General features: G+C 42.4%; 1 protein-coding gene across 2 annotated transcripts; it reads left to right on the forward strand.

Annotated features, from left to right (window-relative positions):
* The first annotated feature begins 1922 nt into the window (after positions 1-1922).
* On the forward strand, positions 1923-17138 carry LOC308315916 (natural resistance-associated macrophage protein 2-like). 2 transcript variants are annotated; one of them, XM_080764185.1, is made up of 14 exons: positions 1923-2073; positions 3262-3384; positions 3487-3606; positions 4865-4971; positions 5190-5260; positions 5372-5439; positions 9833-9988; positions 11955-12113; positions 13118-13204; positions 13328-13447; positions 14781-14930; positions 15329-15402; positions 15494-15647; positions 16662-17138. In XM_080764185.1, the coding sequence occupies exons 1-14, from the start codon at positions 1972-1974 to the stop codon at positions 16767-16769; spliced, it is 1599 nt and encodes a 532-aa protein (XP_080620311.1). In that variant the 5' UTR covers positions 1923-1971; the 3' UTR covers positions 16770-17138. The 2 variants fall into 2 exon arrangements, with proteins under 2 accessions (XP_080620311.1, XP_080620312.1); XM_080764186.1 differs by lacking the exon at positions 16662-17138 and having other exon boundaries at positions 15329-15398; positions 15494-15641.
* The last annotated feature ends 674 nt before the right edge of the window (positions 17139-17812 follow it).

Below are 17812 nucleotides of genomic sequence, written 5' to 3' on the forward strand. Positions count from 1 at the left end.
GCATACACAACCGCATTGTAGGAGTGTCGGAGTGAGAGAGAGTGAAGTGCCTGTTTTTCCATTTTTCCCGAAATGGGTTCCCATATTCATGAATATGTAGACTTTATCATGCCATGAAACATTATTTTATTTTCTCTTACATGGCAGGCATTTTCGTAGTTTTAGTGTAGCCTATACAGTTTAATAATTGAATACGTTCTAGTATTTATAGTGGTTACTTAGTTGGAGACTTGGAGTTGTATGAACAAGAGTCAAGACCCCTCGGCATTTGTCGCCATCCAGGGGCTTCGTCCTGCCACTGTAGCCAGTGTAGTTTTTGTGAAGTGGCCCCCACCACTTCTTTATGCCGCTAGAGAGAGCCAAATCCCTACTCTCAGTAATTGAGCCCAGGCAGGTGGAACGAATAAAGGTTGGGATTGGGATGGGAACGAGGCTAACTTGAATGAAGAGAGGAAAGTGTCATCCCGCCATGTAATTGATCCTTCTTTTAAACTCCAAGAGTGTGCAAATGTAGGCTAACCTAAATGTCAGTTCGTTTACATTTGTACTTTCCCAGTTAACAGTTGAGGTCACGTGGTTTAGACATGGCAGGTCTCTCTGGAACTGGAATGTGACTTTGGGCTTTGGACCCTCCTTCCCTTTGTGCTGCTGTACTTACCTGCCCTGGGAGGGTTTAGTCAACACCTTTCACTCACTGTCCCGTCACAGACACAGATGGACGTTCAACCTGTTGGAGGAGGAGAGAGTCGATCGAGATCTATTACCTGCCCCGATACTATTCTGTGGCTGTGCAACACGGAAGTTACAAAAGACAAAAGACACTTTTTCTGGGAAATAATATACAAGTGGAGTTTACCGACATTTATTTTCGTCACACGTAGAGAAGACATAGGCCAAAAGAAAAATGCAGCGATTTAGCAGACCGACCACAAAGATGTTCTCTTTTATGAGCTCGGGTGAGATATTTCGTTTGTCCTGATTTGCCAGGGCTATATGTGATTTATATTAAGTGGTTTTAGTTGGGGGAAAAGATAATATATCCTATGTAACATGACTGATACCACATGATAATGTGGATAATGTAGACTAGAGATTTACTGCAAACCGAAAACCTGCTAATTTAGTTTCGAATGATGAAAGTTTTCACATAGCACACAGTAACACTCATGTTACTGATGTGTGCTATCACTGCTATGTAGGCCTATATATGTCTCTTGAGAGTTCACTAGATTACCCTTGATGTAGACTACAGCTAGCCAGCTAGGCTATTATCCGTGAAGAAGTTCTCATGGGTTTCTGTGTACAGATGGTTTGTTTTGTGTGCAGTGTGTGACCATGTAATTGAGTGTAATCCTGGTATAATGGCCTGTTTGCACCCAGACAGAAACCCCCTTCCAGAAAACATCCACATCTCCTCCCTCCCTCCCAGTGTTCCCTCAGAGCAGGACCATGGACAAGACAGAGGAGAAGGCAAGTTACTTTATTTGTATGTTTGTTATAGAATAGAATACCGTTATTGGCAGATAGATATTATTTACATTACTCTATTGTCAAATGTACATAGCCTATATGTAATGCTACTAGTTAATTAACTAACCAAGAGAACATTGATATAGCTATTAGCTATAGAAGCTCATTTCTATAATCGTTATAAGTAGGCTATGTTGTTCTTTCACATAAATAACAGGATTGCAGGAAGAATAGTAGTAATTGCATCAAACAGCACAACAGTAATGACCTGCCTCTGCTAATTAAATGTCCCCTTCGTGAACTTGATGTCATAGAGTTCATACTTGCGAGTTTATAACCTTTCGTGGTGTAAGTTGCTATAATTTACTACCAGCTCTCTGTGTTGTAAACTCCAAAAGTGAGGCCATTATTTGGTTTTGTTCCCTCACCAATGCCTGTTTCGTTTCAGGAGTTGAGACTGCTGGAGAGAAAGAAGTCGTTCGGACCACACATACACAAAAAATGGCCTTCTCGTCGTCGCTGTTTCAAGAGGGGCAGAATGAAACCGTGGCTAGTACTTATTTTGACCAAAAAGTCCCAGTTCCTGATGACGACAGCGCCACGGTACTGTATGGTTGGAACAGTAGAGACATGTGGGCATCATTATAGATGACATTATAGATCAATGTTTTATTTAATTTTTTAACCCATTTTGACAGTTTTCTGAAAAAGCTATGTTTCTATGTCAGTCGTTCTTCGATTTTTCAAAAATAGCAGACCTACAAGCTCGTAGTGCGCCACTGCTATTTTTCAATAGCTAAAGCTATGGCGTTCCCTCCCAAAATGGGTTAAAGCATGCATTGTGAGCTTGTAGGTTGACTTTCTATTTTTGAAATACTTGAATCAAATCAAAGTTTTTCAAATTGATTATTATTATTATTATTGTTATTATTATTATTTACAAAATATCTGTCAAAACTTTGGGAAATGTGAGGATTGGCAGTGGACCCAAACAATCAGGCATTGCCTTTCAAGATAGGCTCGATAATGCGGACATTTGTCGATGTTGATTACTTTGTTTGTAGGCCAATAGATATATATTTGTATGGAACGGTAAACACATTTTTGCAAAAAACAACAGCATGACAGTATACATCCGATACAGTATCCTCCTGCACTGTGCAGAAACAAATACTGTACACCCAAACGAAGTGTTATTGCAGTGTCCTGACCTGTGCTGAGTATAAACAAACAAATAAAATCACAGTGTCGATACGACATCCACAGAATTCACCGGTATCAATACAGTGAAAACAGTATAACCATATTATAACCTCCAGTAGGTCGATAAAAAAAGGCTTCTAATTCCTAAAATTTTCCTGAAAAACCCATGTTTCTATGTCAGTGGTGCTCAACCTTTTTCATGTCAAGGACCCCCAGAATTATCTCTATTGGGCCACGGGTCGGACCCCCATCTAAAAAATATGTAGTTCCAGTTCCAGAAGCCAATATTTTAGTTAAAAATGTTCGCTCTGAAATATACATTCAAAGATTTGCGCCACATTTTCACGACTTTTCAAAAATAGCAGACCTGCAAGCTCAGAGCGCGCCACCAAGTGGCGCGCTATGAGCTTGTAGATCTGCTATTTTTCAATAGCTAAAGTAGCTGAGTAGAGTGACCATCGTTGTCACATGATTTGCCACTCACTTTATGCATACGCATACACTCATACACTATTATCCCTGCACAGTATGGGGAATTCTGTACATGCAAACGTTTGAAATTCCCTCAAAATGTCCTCTCTCCTTTAGACGTGGTTCAGTTTCCGTAAGCTGTGGGCATTCACTGGGCCTGGGTTCCTGATGAGCATAGCTTACCTGGATCCTGGGAACATTGAGTCTGACTTACAGTCAGGGGCTAAAGCTGGCTTTAAGGTATTTGAATGACACAAGTAGTAGTAACGCTAAATAACATCATTGTTAAGTGGTGCTCTTTGAAAAAAAAAAACTATTGTTTTTCTCTTCCTTTTTTACCAGCTTCTGTGGGTGCTGATGGTGGCCACCATCATTGGTTTGCTTCTACAGAGACTGGCGGCGAGGCTGGGAGTGGTGACCGGGATGCACCTGGCTGAAGTGTGCAATCGCCAGTACCACACTGTGAGCCTCCCCTTTTTCTCCTGCCGAAATTAAAAAAAAAGTCTTCTAAATCCCGACAGTTTTCTGAAATACCTCATGTTTCTATGTCAGTGACAGTCAAAAATTGCAGATAGCTAAATTATAACATAATGCTTAAAACACAGGATGGCTTTGAGTTCTAAACCATTTGTCTGAACTGGTCATTCATGCAGTCAGCTACATGCAGTATTATGGCAGTGGTCAGTTCAGAGCTGCAATAATATTCACCTATATTTGCTCTGCAGGGAGTGCAGAGCAGGGACTTTTTGTTGTCACTAGATATGGGGGAACCACTCGGTGGCGCGCTATGAGCTTGTAGGTCTGCTATTTTTGAATAGCTAAAGTATAACATAATGCTTTAAAACACCAAAAGGGGTTCCCGCCCCAAAATGGGTTAAACATAATTTGGGTAGGCCTGCACCGAAAATGAAAAATGGGAGTCTGCACCCGTAAAATACGTGTCTTTATTTACTTTTCAGTGTCCATGCCATCTCTACAGAAATGATTAAATACCTAGGCCTTCAACACAAACACATCACCCGTCTCATCTGCATACAAGCGTAAAAGTATAATCCCCAATCGGTAACACATTAGACTCTCTTAGAGAATTTGAGTAATGAGTAAATAAGCTCATTGCCAGAAGAGGATGTTCGTGGTTCAGTGACAACGTACTACGGTGTTACTCATGAACGCGACGCATGCCAATGCCAATGTTCTTCACGTTTGTGTCTAGGTGCAAGAGTCAATACTTTTCAAGCTGTTCTCCAGAACTTAATGCATAGATTCATGTGTCGCTTGGATGAGTCTGTGAATAGCATCATCGTCAGTATTAGGGCCGATTCATACTCCTATTTTACCGCTGTTTCGTCGCTGCAGTGCCGAAATGATTTTGGCTCGTCAGAAATCTTCAGTAGCACCAAAGAGCCGACTTTAGGACGGTACCCCCCCCGAACCTCAAATGACGTCACATTGTAGGCTCTACAGCACCGAACCGACTTTTATTCGGCTTTAAAATAGGAGTATGAATCGGCCCTTAATAACCCTGTCAAAAGTTGCACTAGATAATCCTTAGAAGACATTGACTTAAAAGCCTTTATTTATAAACTGTCACAAATGCCTGTCTAACATACATACGTACATTTGGACTGTTTTTTATAGGATGTATATTGTATTTTGTGTTTTGTATGTTTCTCTATGGACCCTGAGTCTGCAATAAAGGCATTCATTCATTCATTCATAGGTGCCCCGTATCCTCCTGTGGTTAATGGTGGAGCTTGCGATCATTGGCTCAGACATGCAGGAAGTCATCGGCTGTGCCATTGCTTTCAACCTCCTGTCGTCTGGCAGGTGAGACAGACTTTGCTGCCACGCTGGAAGAACATTGATTTTATGACTTGTGGAATTTATTGGAGCACAGTTTGATGAGTGCTGTAAAATGGTTTCTTTATCTCCTCCATATTTGTAATTTCCTGTGTGTGTGTGTGTGTGTGTGTGTGTGTGTGTGTGTGTGTGTGTGTGTGTGTGTGTGTGTGTGTGCGTGTGCGTGTGCGTGTGCGCATACACAGGATACCCTTATGGGGCGGGGTCCTCATCACCATCATCGATACATTTGTCTTCCTTTTCTTGGACAAGTACGGTAGGTTGTGGACACATCCATTCAATCCATTATGAGAGATTTATGTTTCTCATTTCTGAAGTTAGTTCCTGCTCAGGGTGTGAAAAAAATATTGTTCTATCACCTTTTCAGGTCTGAGGAAGCTGGAGGCCTTTTTTGGTGTTCTTATTGCGGTCATGGCTATTACCTTTGGATATGAGGTACACTTTTATTTCCTTCCAAGATAGTACAGTGTGTGTCCATAAAACATTGAGCCCTTGACATCTCCCCCGGTGTGTCCTGTTTGTCAGTGTATAATAATACATTTTATTTATAAGGCGCCTTTCAGGGCACTCAAGGTCGCCGGATTGATTTCTATACCTGCCTTCTTACCAACTTATGTACAGTACTACGTGCTTATTGTTTCTCCAATAGAGTTATATATAAACTAGAGGGTGGACGGCCCTGCCCACAGCCATTCATTTCAATGGAAGTTGCTCACTGGCGTTTGAAGCATGCGGAAGAACGCTCTACTTCCGCATTTGTCCTTGATTTGGGCATCAACATTTGGTGCCCAAAATGCGGCGCTAACTCCATGAACGTGCTAAGTCCAGGAACGTGCTAACTCCATGAACGTGCTAACTCCAGGAACGTGCTAACTCCAGGAACGTGCTAACTCCAGGAACGTGCTAACTCCATGAACGTGCTAACTCCATGAACGTGCTAACTCCAGGAACGTGCTAACTCCAGGAACGTGCTAACTCCATGAACGTGCTAACTCCATGAACGTGCTAAGTCCAGGAACGTGCTAACTCCATGAACGTGCTAACTCCAGGAACGTGCTAACTCCATGAACGTGCTAACTCCAGGAACGTGCCTGAATCGATTCATGAACGATTAATGAATGAGGCTGTTAACCCATAGACCTGAGTTAAAAACATTCACTCTGAAAGAATATATATTCAAAGATTTGCGCCACATTTTTACGATTTTTCAAAAATAGCAGACCTACTGTAGATCTGCTATTTTTCAATAGCTAAATTATAACATAATGCTTAAAACACCAAAAGGGGTTCCCTCCCAAAATGGGTTAAACCACCGGCTGCTCTTTTGCTTGTGCATGTATACAGGGGCGGCCTTAGGAATCTGGAGGCCCGTTTCAAGACCAAATATGAGGCCCCCATATACCTATTTCAGAGCATACCTATTTACACGCACCTCGACAGTGGGTGCAGGGCCAATATACCTATGACATAATTATTTTGTTGATACAGCCGTATATTGATACGAATAGTTTGACTGTTCAATATCACACGCAGCCATTACTCTCGACAATTAGCAACAACACCTTTCCTCATCCTGGCGTCCCTTCACAATGAAAGTGTCTCCCCTTTACCTCCCAATGCTGCACATTTTACCATGTTATTTACATAAAATAGGTGTAACTTTACTAACTTAGCATTAACATTGTGGGAGAGAGCAAGGCAGTGAGTGAGCGAGAGAGAGAGAGAGAGGGCCAAGAGTTGACTGAGGGGACTTCAGTGCACTGTACACTCTTGCTTCGTGTCCCAGGTTGGCTTGGTGCGGAATGTGCTAATTTATCCCCTATATTCAAAGTCTGATTTCCATTGATTGTTGGCTGTGTTTAGTGTAACCCAGGTCAAAATAGCCACGTCAATAAAATAAAGATCTAAATATAAATGGATTTAGGATATAAACCAGGTTAAAATACACTAACCAAACTTCTACAAAAGCGCTTTAACAATGAAAACTAAATGGGATTTGTCTAAGACATTAGACACATTCACATTCATCTACTTCTGTAGTATGAGAGCCCTGTAAGGTGCTCTGAACAAGCCAATGAACCAATTGACCAATCAGGTCTCTCAATTAATAGACTGCACTTTGGAGAATCACCAGCCCAGGTGATGTGATTCAGCTAATTACATGCTGCAGAGCACAGAATGTTCTGGAGAGAACAGGAGAGAGAAGCCTGTTGAGCAGACAATTTGACAAACAGAGAGGAAAGACAAGATTTGATGAATGTGAACAGATTATTTTCATTTAAAGAGAGTTTTGATTGATCCAGTCTCTTTTTGAGAGAAGAGTGCTGATCCCATAATCATATACATTAGCATGTATATGGCTGTGGAGTTTTGGTACAAAATCAAAACAACTATTTTGGCATGTTTAAACAAATACCGGAAGACTCGACCCGGCGAGTCTTCTTCACCTTTGGCGAGATTTCTTCCCCTTTTGGCGAGTCTTCTTCACTTTCCGGGTCGAGTTCTCTCTGAGTGAAGAAGAGGGAATAGAGGGAAGCGCTCAAGGCACGCTGCGTCGCTTCCCAAGTGACGTCACTACCATGTCTCTCGCTGTCACTCAACTGACTACTGGCCAATCACAGCCGCGTCTTTTCTGGGACTTCCATTACACATGCGGAAGCTTGACAAGCTTTTGTGCCTTCAATTTTGACACACGCCCCAGAGCCGGAATAGGCGTCTACCTTTATATGTCTATGAGTAGGAGTAGGGTAGGGCGACATTTCTACCTTTATATGTCTATGAGTAGGAGTAGGGTAGGGCGACATTTCTACCTTTATATGTCTATGAGTAGGAGTAGGGTAGGGCGACATTTCTACCTTTATATGTCTATGAGTAGGAGTAGGGTAGGGCGACATTTCCCAGCCCTTCTGGGGGTCTAAAACAAGCTAATGAAGCACACACATCCAAGATTTAAAATGATAGGTGCTGTGCAGAAATAAATAAAATGAAATAGAATAGAGTCTCCAAATATATTTTTGAGTGGTGCAACCACTCCAAGGAACAGCAATGTCCGTGTTCACCTATGTGTTCACCTATGTGCCATGTGTCTATGTGTTGGTTAATGAGCACCAGTATAATTTTATGACTATGACTACCAGTAGGGGTGCTGTTGCCTGCTAATGAGAGAGAGAGAGGTGGGGGGGGTTGCACACGGGTGTGATTTTTTATTTTATTTTACATTTCGAGCCTGGTAGCTTCCTCGGGCAATAAATACTAAGCAATCAGTCAATCAGTGCAACACAATGCTCATTATGAAACAAGAGTGACAGTACCTTAATTAAAAGTTACCACAACCACTTGTCACACCGTCATAAATGCCAGGTAATACTAGAAACAAAATAATCAGGAAGACTTAACTTATCAAGCGGCTATTCACATGCCCACATTTAGAGTAGTCATACCCTTAACTTACATCTTGGAGATCTGCAACCAGGCTCTAATCCTTGCGTTACGGAGGATCATTGAAGAGGTCAAGAGGAACCACCATAGCAGTGCTATGCTTCATTGACTTCAGGAAGGCCTTCGACTCAATCCACAGAGGAATGATGGTGAGAATACTCAAGGCCTATACGATGTTCCTCCGAACCTGCTCCGAGCGATTGGGACCATGTACACGGGAACGAGAGCCCGAGTGATAATGCCGGACGGTATTGTCCAAACCGGAGTGCTGCAGGGATACACCCTAGCCCCCTTTTATAATAGTATTGGACTATGCTCTGAGACACGCTATTAAAGGAAGGGAGCCGGAGCTCGGCTTCACTATTGTACCCAGAAGGTCTACGACTAGACACCCTGCGGAAAACCCTCACAGACCTGGACTACGCTGATGACCGCTATCTGACCTGCTATCTGACCGGCGTAAGGCAGGCACAGGCTCTCCTGACATGAGTGGAGTTGGAGTGCGCTGAAGTTGGCCTCAGGCTAAATGCAAAGAAGACTGAGGTCATAACCTATAACATCCCCCGGGAACATCTGCCCCTAACAACAATAGAGGGTACTGCGCTAAAGGAGGTCAGTGACTTTAAATACCTGGGACGCATGGGCTCCACAGAGAAGGACCTTAAAGTGAGGAAGGCACTTGCCTAGAGAGATCTTAATGGTATGACCAGTGTGTGGAAATCCAACCTCCCCCGACACATCAAGATCAGTTTCTTCTCTGCGACCCTGGAGTCCGTCCTCCTCAATGGCTGTGAATGCTGGACACTAACACAAGCCCTACAGAAATCCCTGGACGGGTGCTACACTAGAATGTTACGTGTGGTACTGGACATCAACCAGGACGAGCACATCACCAACAAGCGTCTGTACGGGGCATTACCAAGTGTGTCAGAGAAGATAGCAGTAAGGGGGATGAGACTAGCTGGCCACTGCCACCGACACCAAGAACTCCCGGCCAAAAAGCTTGTACTGTGGGAACCAACACACGGGCATCGATCGAGAGGACGTCCCACACCTATACCTACGTGGACGTACTAAAGAAAGATGCTGGTGCAGAAAGCACAAATGAGCTGACCAGATGTATGGAGAACCGAGATGAATGAATTTGTTTGCTGTGCAGTTCAGCAGTTTGCAAGATTAGATCTGTGCACACGTGCGCACACGCACGCACGCACACACACACACACACACACACACACACACGCACACACGCACACACACAGATAGACTCCTACAGAAACTATTTTCTGTAAATATTTTTTGATAAATATTTATGTTTGCATCTCTCTCTCTCTCTCTCTCTCTCTCTCTCTCTCTCTCTCTCTCTCTCTCTTTCAATTCAATCTCCTAGTATGTGATGGTGAAGCCAGATCAAGGCCAGCTGTTGAAGGGGATGTTTCTGCCATATTGTGAGGGCTGTGGGCCGGTGCAACTGCAGCAGGCTGTGGGCATTGTGGGAGCTGTTATCATGCCTCACAACATCTACCTCCATTCTGCCCTCGTCAAGGTATGTCCTACACTAGTTGACTGTATGCATTCTTTAGTGAAATGAATATCCATCCATCCATCTTCAACCGCTTATCCGTAGTCAGGACGCAGGGGCAACAGCTCCATCAGAGTGCTCCAGACTTCCCTCTCCAGAGCAACATTAGTGACTTCCTCCTGGGGGATTCTGAGGTGTTCCAAGGCCAGTGAGTCGATGTATTTCCTCAAACTGTGCCTTGGTCTGCCCCGGGGGTCTCCTTCAAGTGGGACGTGCGCCGAGGACCTCCCTAGGGAGGCGCCAGAGAGGCATCCTAACCAGATGCCCGAACCACCTCAGCTGACTCCTTTCCAGGCGAAGGAGCAGTGGTTCTACTCCGAGTCTCTCTTGTGTGACTGAACATCTCACCCTATCTCTAAGGGAGATGCCAGCCACCCGTCGAAGAAAACTCATTTCGGCCGCTTGTATTCGCGACCTTATTCTTTCGGTCATGACCCACACTTCATGACCATAGGTGAGAGTAGGAATGAATATCACACTGATATATGATCATGATTGTGTGCTAAAGATGATGATTGAATACTACAAAATTGCACACAAGCGTGCGTGGACATACTATATTGGCTTACATTCATTCCATAGATAAAGCACCAAAGTCTGAGGTCATTTACACATCCTACCTGTGCAGCGTTTTTTTTTGCCATAGACTTTTTAAAATTGCGTCAAATAAGAACGAAATAAGTGCAGCTGAATTAGTTACATTTTCACCAGACATACGGACACTGTATCAAATATGAGTGACAGTACACAAACGTAAAGTAAACAATACAGAACCGCCTCCCCGACAATATCACAGAGACAGTTTGTTTATTTTTGGACCACAATGCGAGACAATATGAGACGCTTTTAAGATGACCCAATGTTATTCTCCAATTTCCATGGAGAAATTACTTCCGCAACGCAGGAGATGAGCAAGTGACGTCATGACTTTGGTAGTCTTCTATATCGCCTTTTAACCCTGAACTTACTCAGTGTATACTATAATTGATCTAACACAATATAACTAGCACAACAGCAGGAGTTGGAGAGGTGCTCTTCTACTGAGAAATGTAGATGTGTTGGTCGCCTGGTTGGCAAGTAGTATTGCCCTTTAGGTCTAAGCACGATATAAGTGGGTGTACCGTTTTAGCTTAGGTGTTCCGTCTTAGCTCAGTGACCTGTCTCCTGCATGTGAGACCTGAGGTTAAATCCCACAAATGATATACAGAGCTTATGCATTGAAGCTTCAACCTTAAGCTTTACGCCTTAATCACACATACAGGAAATGTCCAACCTTAACCATACTTCTGCATTCACACTAGCAGCGACAAAAGCTACAAAATAACCAAGTGTGGCCAGCTACATTGCTGCAGAGTCACTGTTTAAAGGGACACTTCACCCCTTTTGCAACCATCTTCTTATTTTAATGATGTTTGGGAGACAAGAAACACTTTCGGACTTGTTGTCTCAGTAAGACAGCCCTCCCCCTTTCCACAAAGAGGAGCAGTGGACCAAAGGATTATGGGAATTGTGTCCATGGACACTTTGAAATACAAAAGAATATCTAAAAAGTAAAAACACATATTACCCACATAAAAACCCCAGGAAAGTGTTTCTTGTCTCCAAAACATCATTAAAATAAGAGCTGGTTGCAAAAGGGGTGAAGTGTCGCTTTAAGTGTTACTCAAGCCCCACAATGTTAATGAAAACGGTAGGGTTAAATAGCACAGGGAATTGGCTAATGGCAAGAATGAGTTTTTCTTCTTTTTATAAAAACAGAGCAGGAATTGTGGAGAGAGAGGAGAGTGGAAATGACGAAACAAAAATATATGATTGATTGACACTTCACTGCGTCATTGGAGAACTCAAGTTTGTTTTGTACAATCCCCTCTGAACTCGTGCTTCTGTATTATTCTGTTTCTGATTTAATGCCCGGTAAATATTGTCTCAGTCTAGAGAAGTGGACCGGACATGCAAGAAGAAAATAAAAGAGGCCAACAAATACTTCTTCATTGAGTCGGCGATTGCACTGTTTCTCTCGTTCCTCATCAATGTCTTTGTGGTGGCAGTTTTCGCTGAGGCCTTCTATGGACGGACAAACATAGAACTGGTGAGTGTCGCTGTTGCAGAGAGACGTTTCATCTTACAAACCTTCATTTTAACCAATTTCATCATGGCGTCCCTATTTTGAGCATGTACATTATAGTTGAAAAAGTTAAAACTTAGATCTTGCGATGCATTGTTGTGAGCTTGTATTGTCTCTGTTCGACACATGGCAAGGTATTATAGTAACATAGGGAGGATGTACTCTGCAGGGCGCAGGCCAAAGAGTACACACCTTCCCTGTGTCACTGATCATGTGACCCCAAGTTCTAGACCTCCAGTTCTAGGCTAAACATTATTATTTCCAACAACTAGGTATATTAGTGACATAGTTCAATGTTGAAAATAAGTGGTATACCCTTTAAAGGACAAACCAAGGTTCATGTTTTAGTTTGTTATTAGAGAAAGTAAAAGATGAGTATTATTTATTTTTTTCATTTGCTGCTTTCTTTCATTTTAGGGATTTTAGCTGTTTTTGACAGGGGGGCAGGGGCATTCGAACATGGGGCTAAATACGTCTTTATTTACAAGATTTTATACAGATTTCTTTTTTTACCCCAAGAAATCATATTTGACAACAAAAGATCATGGGATCTAATGAATGAGTCACACAGTGTGGATCCCCAGTAGGCTACCTTCACATTCAGTAGATCCTGTGATCTTTTGTGGCCAGATGTATAAAAGATTCTAGTAGGACTATAGTAAATAATAAAAAAAGAAATCGCCATAATATTTTGTAAATAAAGACATATTTAGCCCCATGTTCGAACGCCCCCCCCCCCCCCCCCCCCCTGTCAAAAATAGCTAAAATCGCTAAAACAAAAGAAAGCAGCAAATGAAAAATAATGAACACTCATCTTTTACTTTCTCTAATAACAACCTAAAACATGAACCTCGGTTGAAAAAAACTAAAGTTGTCCTTTAAGTGATTAAAACCTGCGGTTTGGAATATCCAAAGAATAACCACTGTGTTGCTTGTTTGTGGCCGCTGCTGTTCTTCCATGATTCCAGTACAACGAGTGCAATGCAACGGGAAGTCCCAATGCAGATCTTATCCCCCAGAACAACGAGACTCTACAGGTGGACATCTACAAAGGGGTAAGGCACTGAACCTTTACCCAAAGATTAAAGGGTGCTTAAATGGTGTATATACCAACAGTGCCCAGTCACTCTTTCCACTCAGTTTCACAGAGCATGCCCTTTGTTTTGTATTGATCCCAGGGTGTGGTGTTGGGCTGTGTCTTTGGCCCCGCGGCGCTCTACATCTGGGCTGTGGGGATCCTTGCGGCTGGCCAGAGCTCTACCATGACGGGCACCTACTCTGGCCAATTTGTCATGGAGGTCAGTGGACATGTGAATAGTAACAGCACCCCGTTGAATTTGTCTACATTGTGGGGTTGATCATTTTGATAGTTTGAGTCGCCATGAAGCAACTCTCTGTATATATTGTCACTGTCGGGCAGAAACCTGGTATGCCAAAAAAGCATTACTTTTCAGCAAATGGGTAAAATAACCTGTGTTCCGATGTAATTATTACCGTATAATCATTGTCTCCACCAGGCCGAAGGCGTGGTGGGCCAAGTTTGCAGGATTGGCCCGCCAAGTTTGCAGGATTGGCCCGTTTTGAACAAAAAGCCTCAAATCATGTATGCAGCGTGCAATTTATGTGAAATCTTTCACTGACCTTCCTACTAGGCTGAGGACTATATCCCACCCTTTTCACATTGGCCTGTTATAGCGCCACCAACAGGTGGATTTTTGCAAAACACATTTTTGGAACAAAATGCCTCAAATCATCCAATTAAGAAGAAATGGCACCCTTTTCACATTGGCCTATTATAGCGCCACCAGGAGGCCACAACCTGGCCTGCCCCTGCCCTATTGGAGACCTGTGCCCCGAGGGGCACTTCATCTAGTTAGCTCTTCTTTTTGCTTTTTACCCCTTTGTCATTATGCCAATTGATTCCTCCCCACACATATTTCTGTGTTGTATTTGTGTCAAATATCACCCTCCCCGCCCCCGAACAAAGGCCAATTGTGTTCGTATACTAGACGCTCGACAAAGCCGGATGTACCGTGGCCGATTCAAACATTTAGACTGTGCTGTGGTGGGAAGATACTTTACCACTGCTCCACCCAAGCACAAGCAGTGGTGTCCCTTTTTCTTCTTTATACTATTCATTGATTAAATATTTATATAACCACATACATACTTAACCACATTCACATTCACTGTTATGCATGCATATTCCAACTAGGCTGAGGAAGAAATGCCACTTGACACTTTTCTTTAAAAAAAACTCCTATCCTGGTGGAGCCCTAGGGGCATTTTTCTAGTTTTCAGTATTCAGTCATTATTAAAATGTACAAAAATAGCAGCTCGGCTAGATTGGCTAATTTTGCACAACAATGTCATAGGATGAAAGCATAAAATATGACATTCAATTATATATTTAAAAAAAACGTTACAAACAAGGTTTCCGTACGACAGCGACGATATGCCACTGTGTATGCAGATTTGTCCCCCAGAGGGTGCTCTGCCTCAAATAATATATGCTCACCTATGTATACGCTGTGATATAGGTTGTATTATGTATGCCTTGATAATATACAACACTTCTTTTGCTGCAGTATAAGAAAAGCTCATACGCGGGTGTTGTGCTTCCAACCTCAGGGTTTCCTGAACTTACGCTGGTCACGCTTCGCTCGTGTGTTTCTGACCCGTTCCATTGCCATCACTCCGACCCTGTTGATGGCCGTGTTCCAGGACGTGCAGCACCTGACGGGCATGAACGACTTCCTCAACGTTCTGCAGAGCATGCAGGTCAGAGCTCTCCCCGAGCATTAGCTGACAGACACCCCTTTTCCATTTTTAACCCCCCTTTCCAGAGAGCCTTCCTCGATCTCCTCGCCTTGGATATCTCGCAGATATATTATTAATAATAATGACTAGCCTATAAAGCTTTTCGTGTGATCAGCTGATCAACGGGTTCACACACAAAGCTTCACAAAATATCCAGTTTTAAAACAACAACAACAACAACAACATATATGATGGTTTGAATGAAATTAACTTGAATACAAATCAGTACTAGGGATGAGTTTTTTTGTTTGAACAACAGTTTGGTTAAAGTGATTTTAATTTACGCTACTTTGTTTTATAGAAATTATAATATGTTATAACTAATATGTTGCATCCCCCCCCCCTCTTATGTTGCACAGTTACCATTTGCCCTCATTCCCATCCTTACATTCACCAGCTTGCCCTCCCTCATGAATGAGTTCGCCAATGGTCTGTAAGTTCATCCTGACCATAAGACAATGACACTTAAGATCCCCCAACTGTTTTCACATCTGTTTTTGACATAATTCTTCTGTTTTTTGCAGAGTGTTCAAAATAGGCGGAGGATTGCTGATCTTGGTGGTGTGTGCGATCAACATGTACTTTGTGGTGGTCTATGTCACCACGTTCAACAGCGCGTGGCTATATGTGTTTGCATCGTTCCTTTACGTGGCGTACCTGGCATTTGTGTGTTATTTGGTAAGCAAAAGTGTTCAGCTGATCAATGAAGCCGTTTTTTTCCTCCCCACAGCGCCTGACTGATGGTGTGTGCCGTTTTTATACGTTTACAATATAAGGGGACACTTAAAAACAACAACACAGCAATAGCGATAGCAGTAACAGGGCTGTAAAGCAGTATCAAGATTGTCATGGCAAAAATTCGCATACCACATTTTTAAGTAGTGTACTACTGCAAAGGTGGGAGTTATGTCATTGTGAGCCTAACCTACACTTACAGTATGATTGGTAAAATGTCATATCATGCATCGCAAACCAGTGCATAATGCAATTATATCAGCTACTACCCGGGTCACAAAAGCGTTTACGGCACATACCAAAAGAGCTGCTTGTCAGTCACTCAATCTCCTACACACTTACTCTTTTTTTTTTTTTTTTTAGATATTTTTTGCCTTTTATTGGTTTTTTTGAAGGGACAGACAGTAGGCTGACAGGAAACGGGAGAGAGATGGGGGTCGGATGACATGCAGTAAAGGCCATGTCGGGCTCGGGAGTCGAACCCGCGGCACACTGCGACTGGATTACCAGTCGGGTGCCCAGACGGTTACGCCACCGCCTGGGCCACTCCTCCTTACTCTACCTGAGAACATAACATAGTACTGTTCAATAAATTGCTGGATATCTCATTATTAATGAGCATTTATTAAGGGCTAGTTAGACATTATTGGCAATTGCCAATTACTCAGTGAATTGCCTGAGGGTACTCTACTGCTACTAACTAGGAAATCTGAAAATGTTTAGCTGGAGCTAGAACAACATAGTCTTCGATTAAATTTTCTTTGCTTCTTGTACTGTCTTTTTCACATCTGATATATGCTACTTATTCACCTCTGTACCTCGTGGTTTTAGCTATGTAAATGTACAACGGAGCATTTTTTTAAATCATCGAATATAGCAATCATTAGATAAATATTTCTAACCCTCTTTCTCTCTGTTTTGCTCTCTTTCTCTCTCCTATCTCTCCCGTGAGTTTAGTCATGGTTGTGTCTGATAGCTCTAGGAGTGTCGTGCGTGGACCCTTTCAGACGGAAACTGAACGACACTTCCATTCTAATTGAACAGCAGCCAGAGTTTGACTCCTGACTGCAGCACTTTCTCTGGTTCCCCTCATGGATGTATTGTGTGAGTGGACCATCATTTCAAAGTCTGATTGCCTGATTGTTTTTGCCTTATTATTATTTTTATCAGTGTACATTTTCTTCTTTATTGATAATGTATTGATAATTGATGTTCATGAAATGCATCTGTGTTTTTACATTTATTGGCACTGAATTAAGTCTACTAGACTGAGTATAGTAGTAGTATTCAGTATATATATTTATAGTTTTTATACTATATAGTATGTATATATTTTACTTTTATTTTTGTTAGCTTAGCCTCTATGTGTAATTGTGTATATAGCGACAAAGAACTCACAATGTTAAGTTGTTGCCTCAATTCTATCTATTCATTTGTCCAAATATTGCCGTTTTTGAGGGGGAAAACTAATTCAAAAATTATTATTGTTTTGCCACATTATCACATTTATGGACATGTACTGTTTTACAGTTTAATGGGTTTATGTGCTGTTGTGACACCCCTCTTTCCACCACAGGGGGGCAGTGTAGATTAGAAGAGAAAGGAGCTTGTTCAAACAAAAAATTCTACCACCAATGTAATGAACCCAACACACATCAGATGACATGGCCTGTTACATCATGTTTTACATGATGCTGAAACTGTACAGTACTGCACATGGTAACAACATAATTGTGTTGTGCAAAACAATGTTAAAACAATCAGTGATGATCAGCGGTGGTTATGAATGTACTAATTTCTGAAATGTCAACAACTAGGCCCGGGTACAGTCAGATTGAGGAGCGTTTTAAATGCCTGTGGTAGTGGTATGTCAGCAGTGTTGACACTATTGTCTAAGTGAACGCAGGCACTGTGCAGGTTTCTGTGTTGCTCAAATTCCAAGCTTGAGGACGAGTCTCAGCCCTTTCTGAGTCGAGGGAGAGGCAGGCGGACGGACAGGTTTTTCTTTGCATTGTGGCGGGGCAACTTTTTTTTCTCTCTCTCTCTTTCCCTGTCATGGAGGCAGAGTTATGTAAGAAGGGAGAGTCTTCCCACCTCCCTTCTCTGTT

Source organism: Protomyctophum bolini (genome assembly GCF_963924005.1).
Source record: "Protomyctophum bolini genome assembly, chromosome: 5".
Lineage (NCBI taxonomy): Eukaryota > Metazoa > Chordata > Actinopteri > Myctophiformes > Myctophidae > Protomyctophum > Protomyctophum bolini.

Excerpts from the sequence above, each read along its gene's own strand:
- LOC308315916 (XM_080764185.1), top strand. The coding sequence starts at position 1,972 with ATGGCCTTCTCGTCGTCGCTGTTTCAAGAGGGGCAGAATGAAACCGTG. Across the intron at positions 2,074-3,261 it reads CTGATGACGACAGCGCCACG|ACGTGGTTCAGTTTCCGTAA; the intron begins GTACTGTATGGT and ends TCTCTCCTTTAG. Across the intron at positions 4,972-5,189 it reads AACCTCCTGTCGTCTGGCAG|GATACCCTTATGGGGCGGGG; the intron begins GTGAGACAGACT and ends GCGCATACACAG.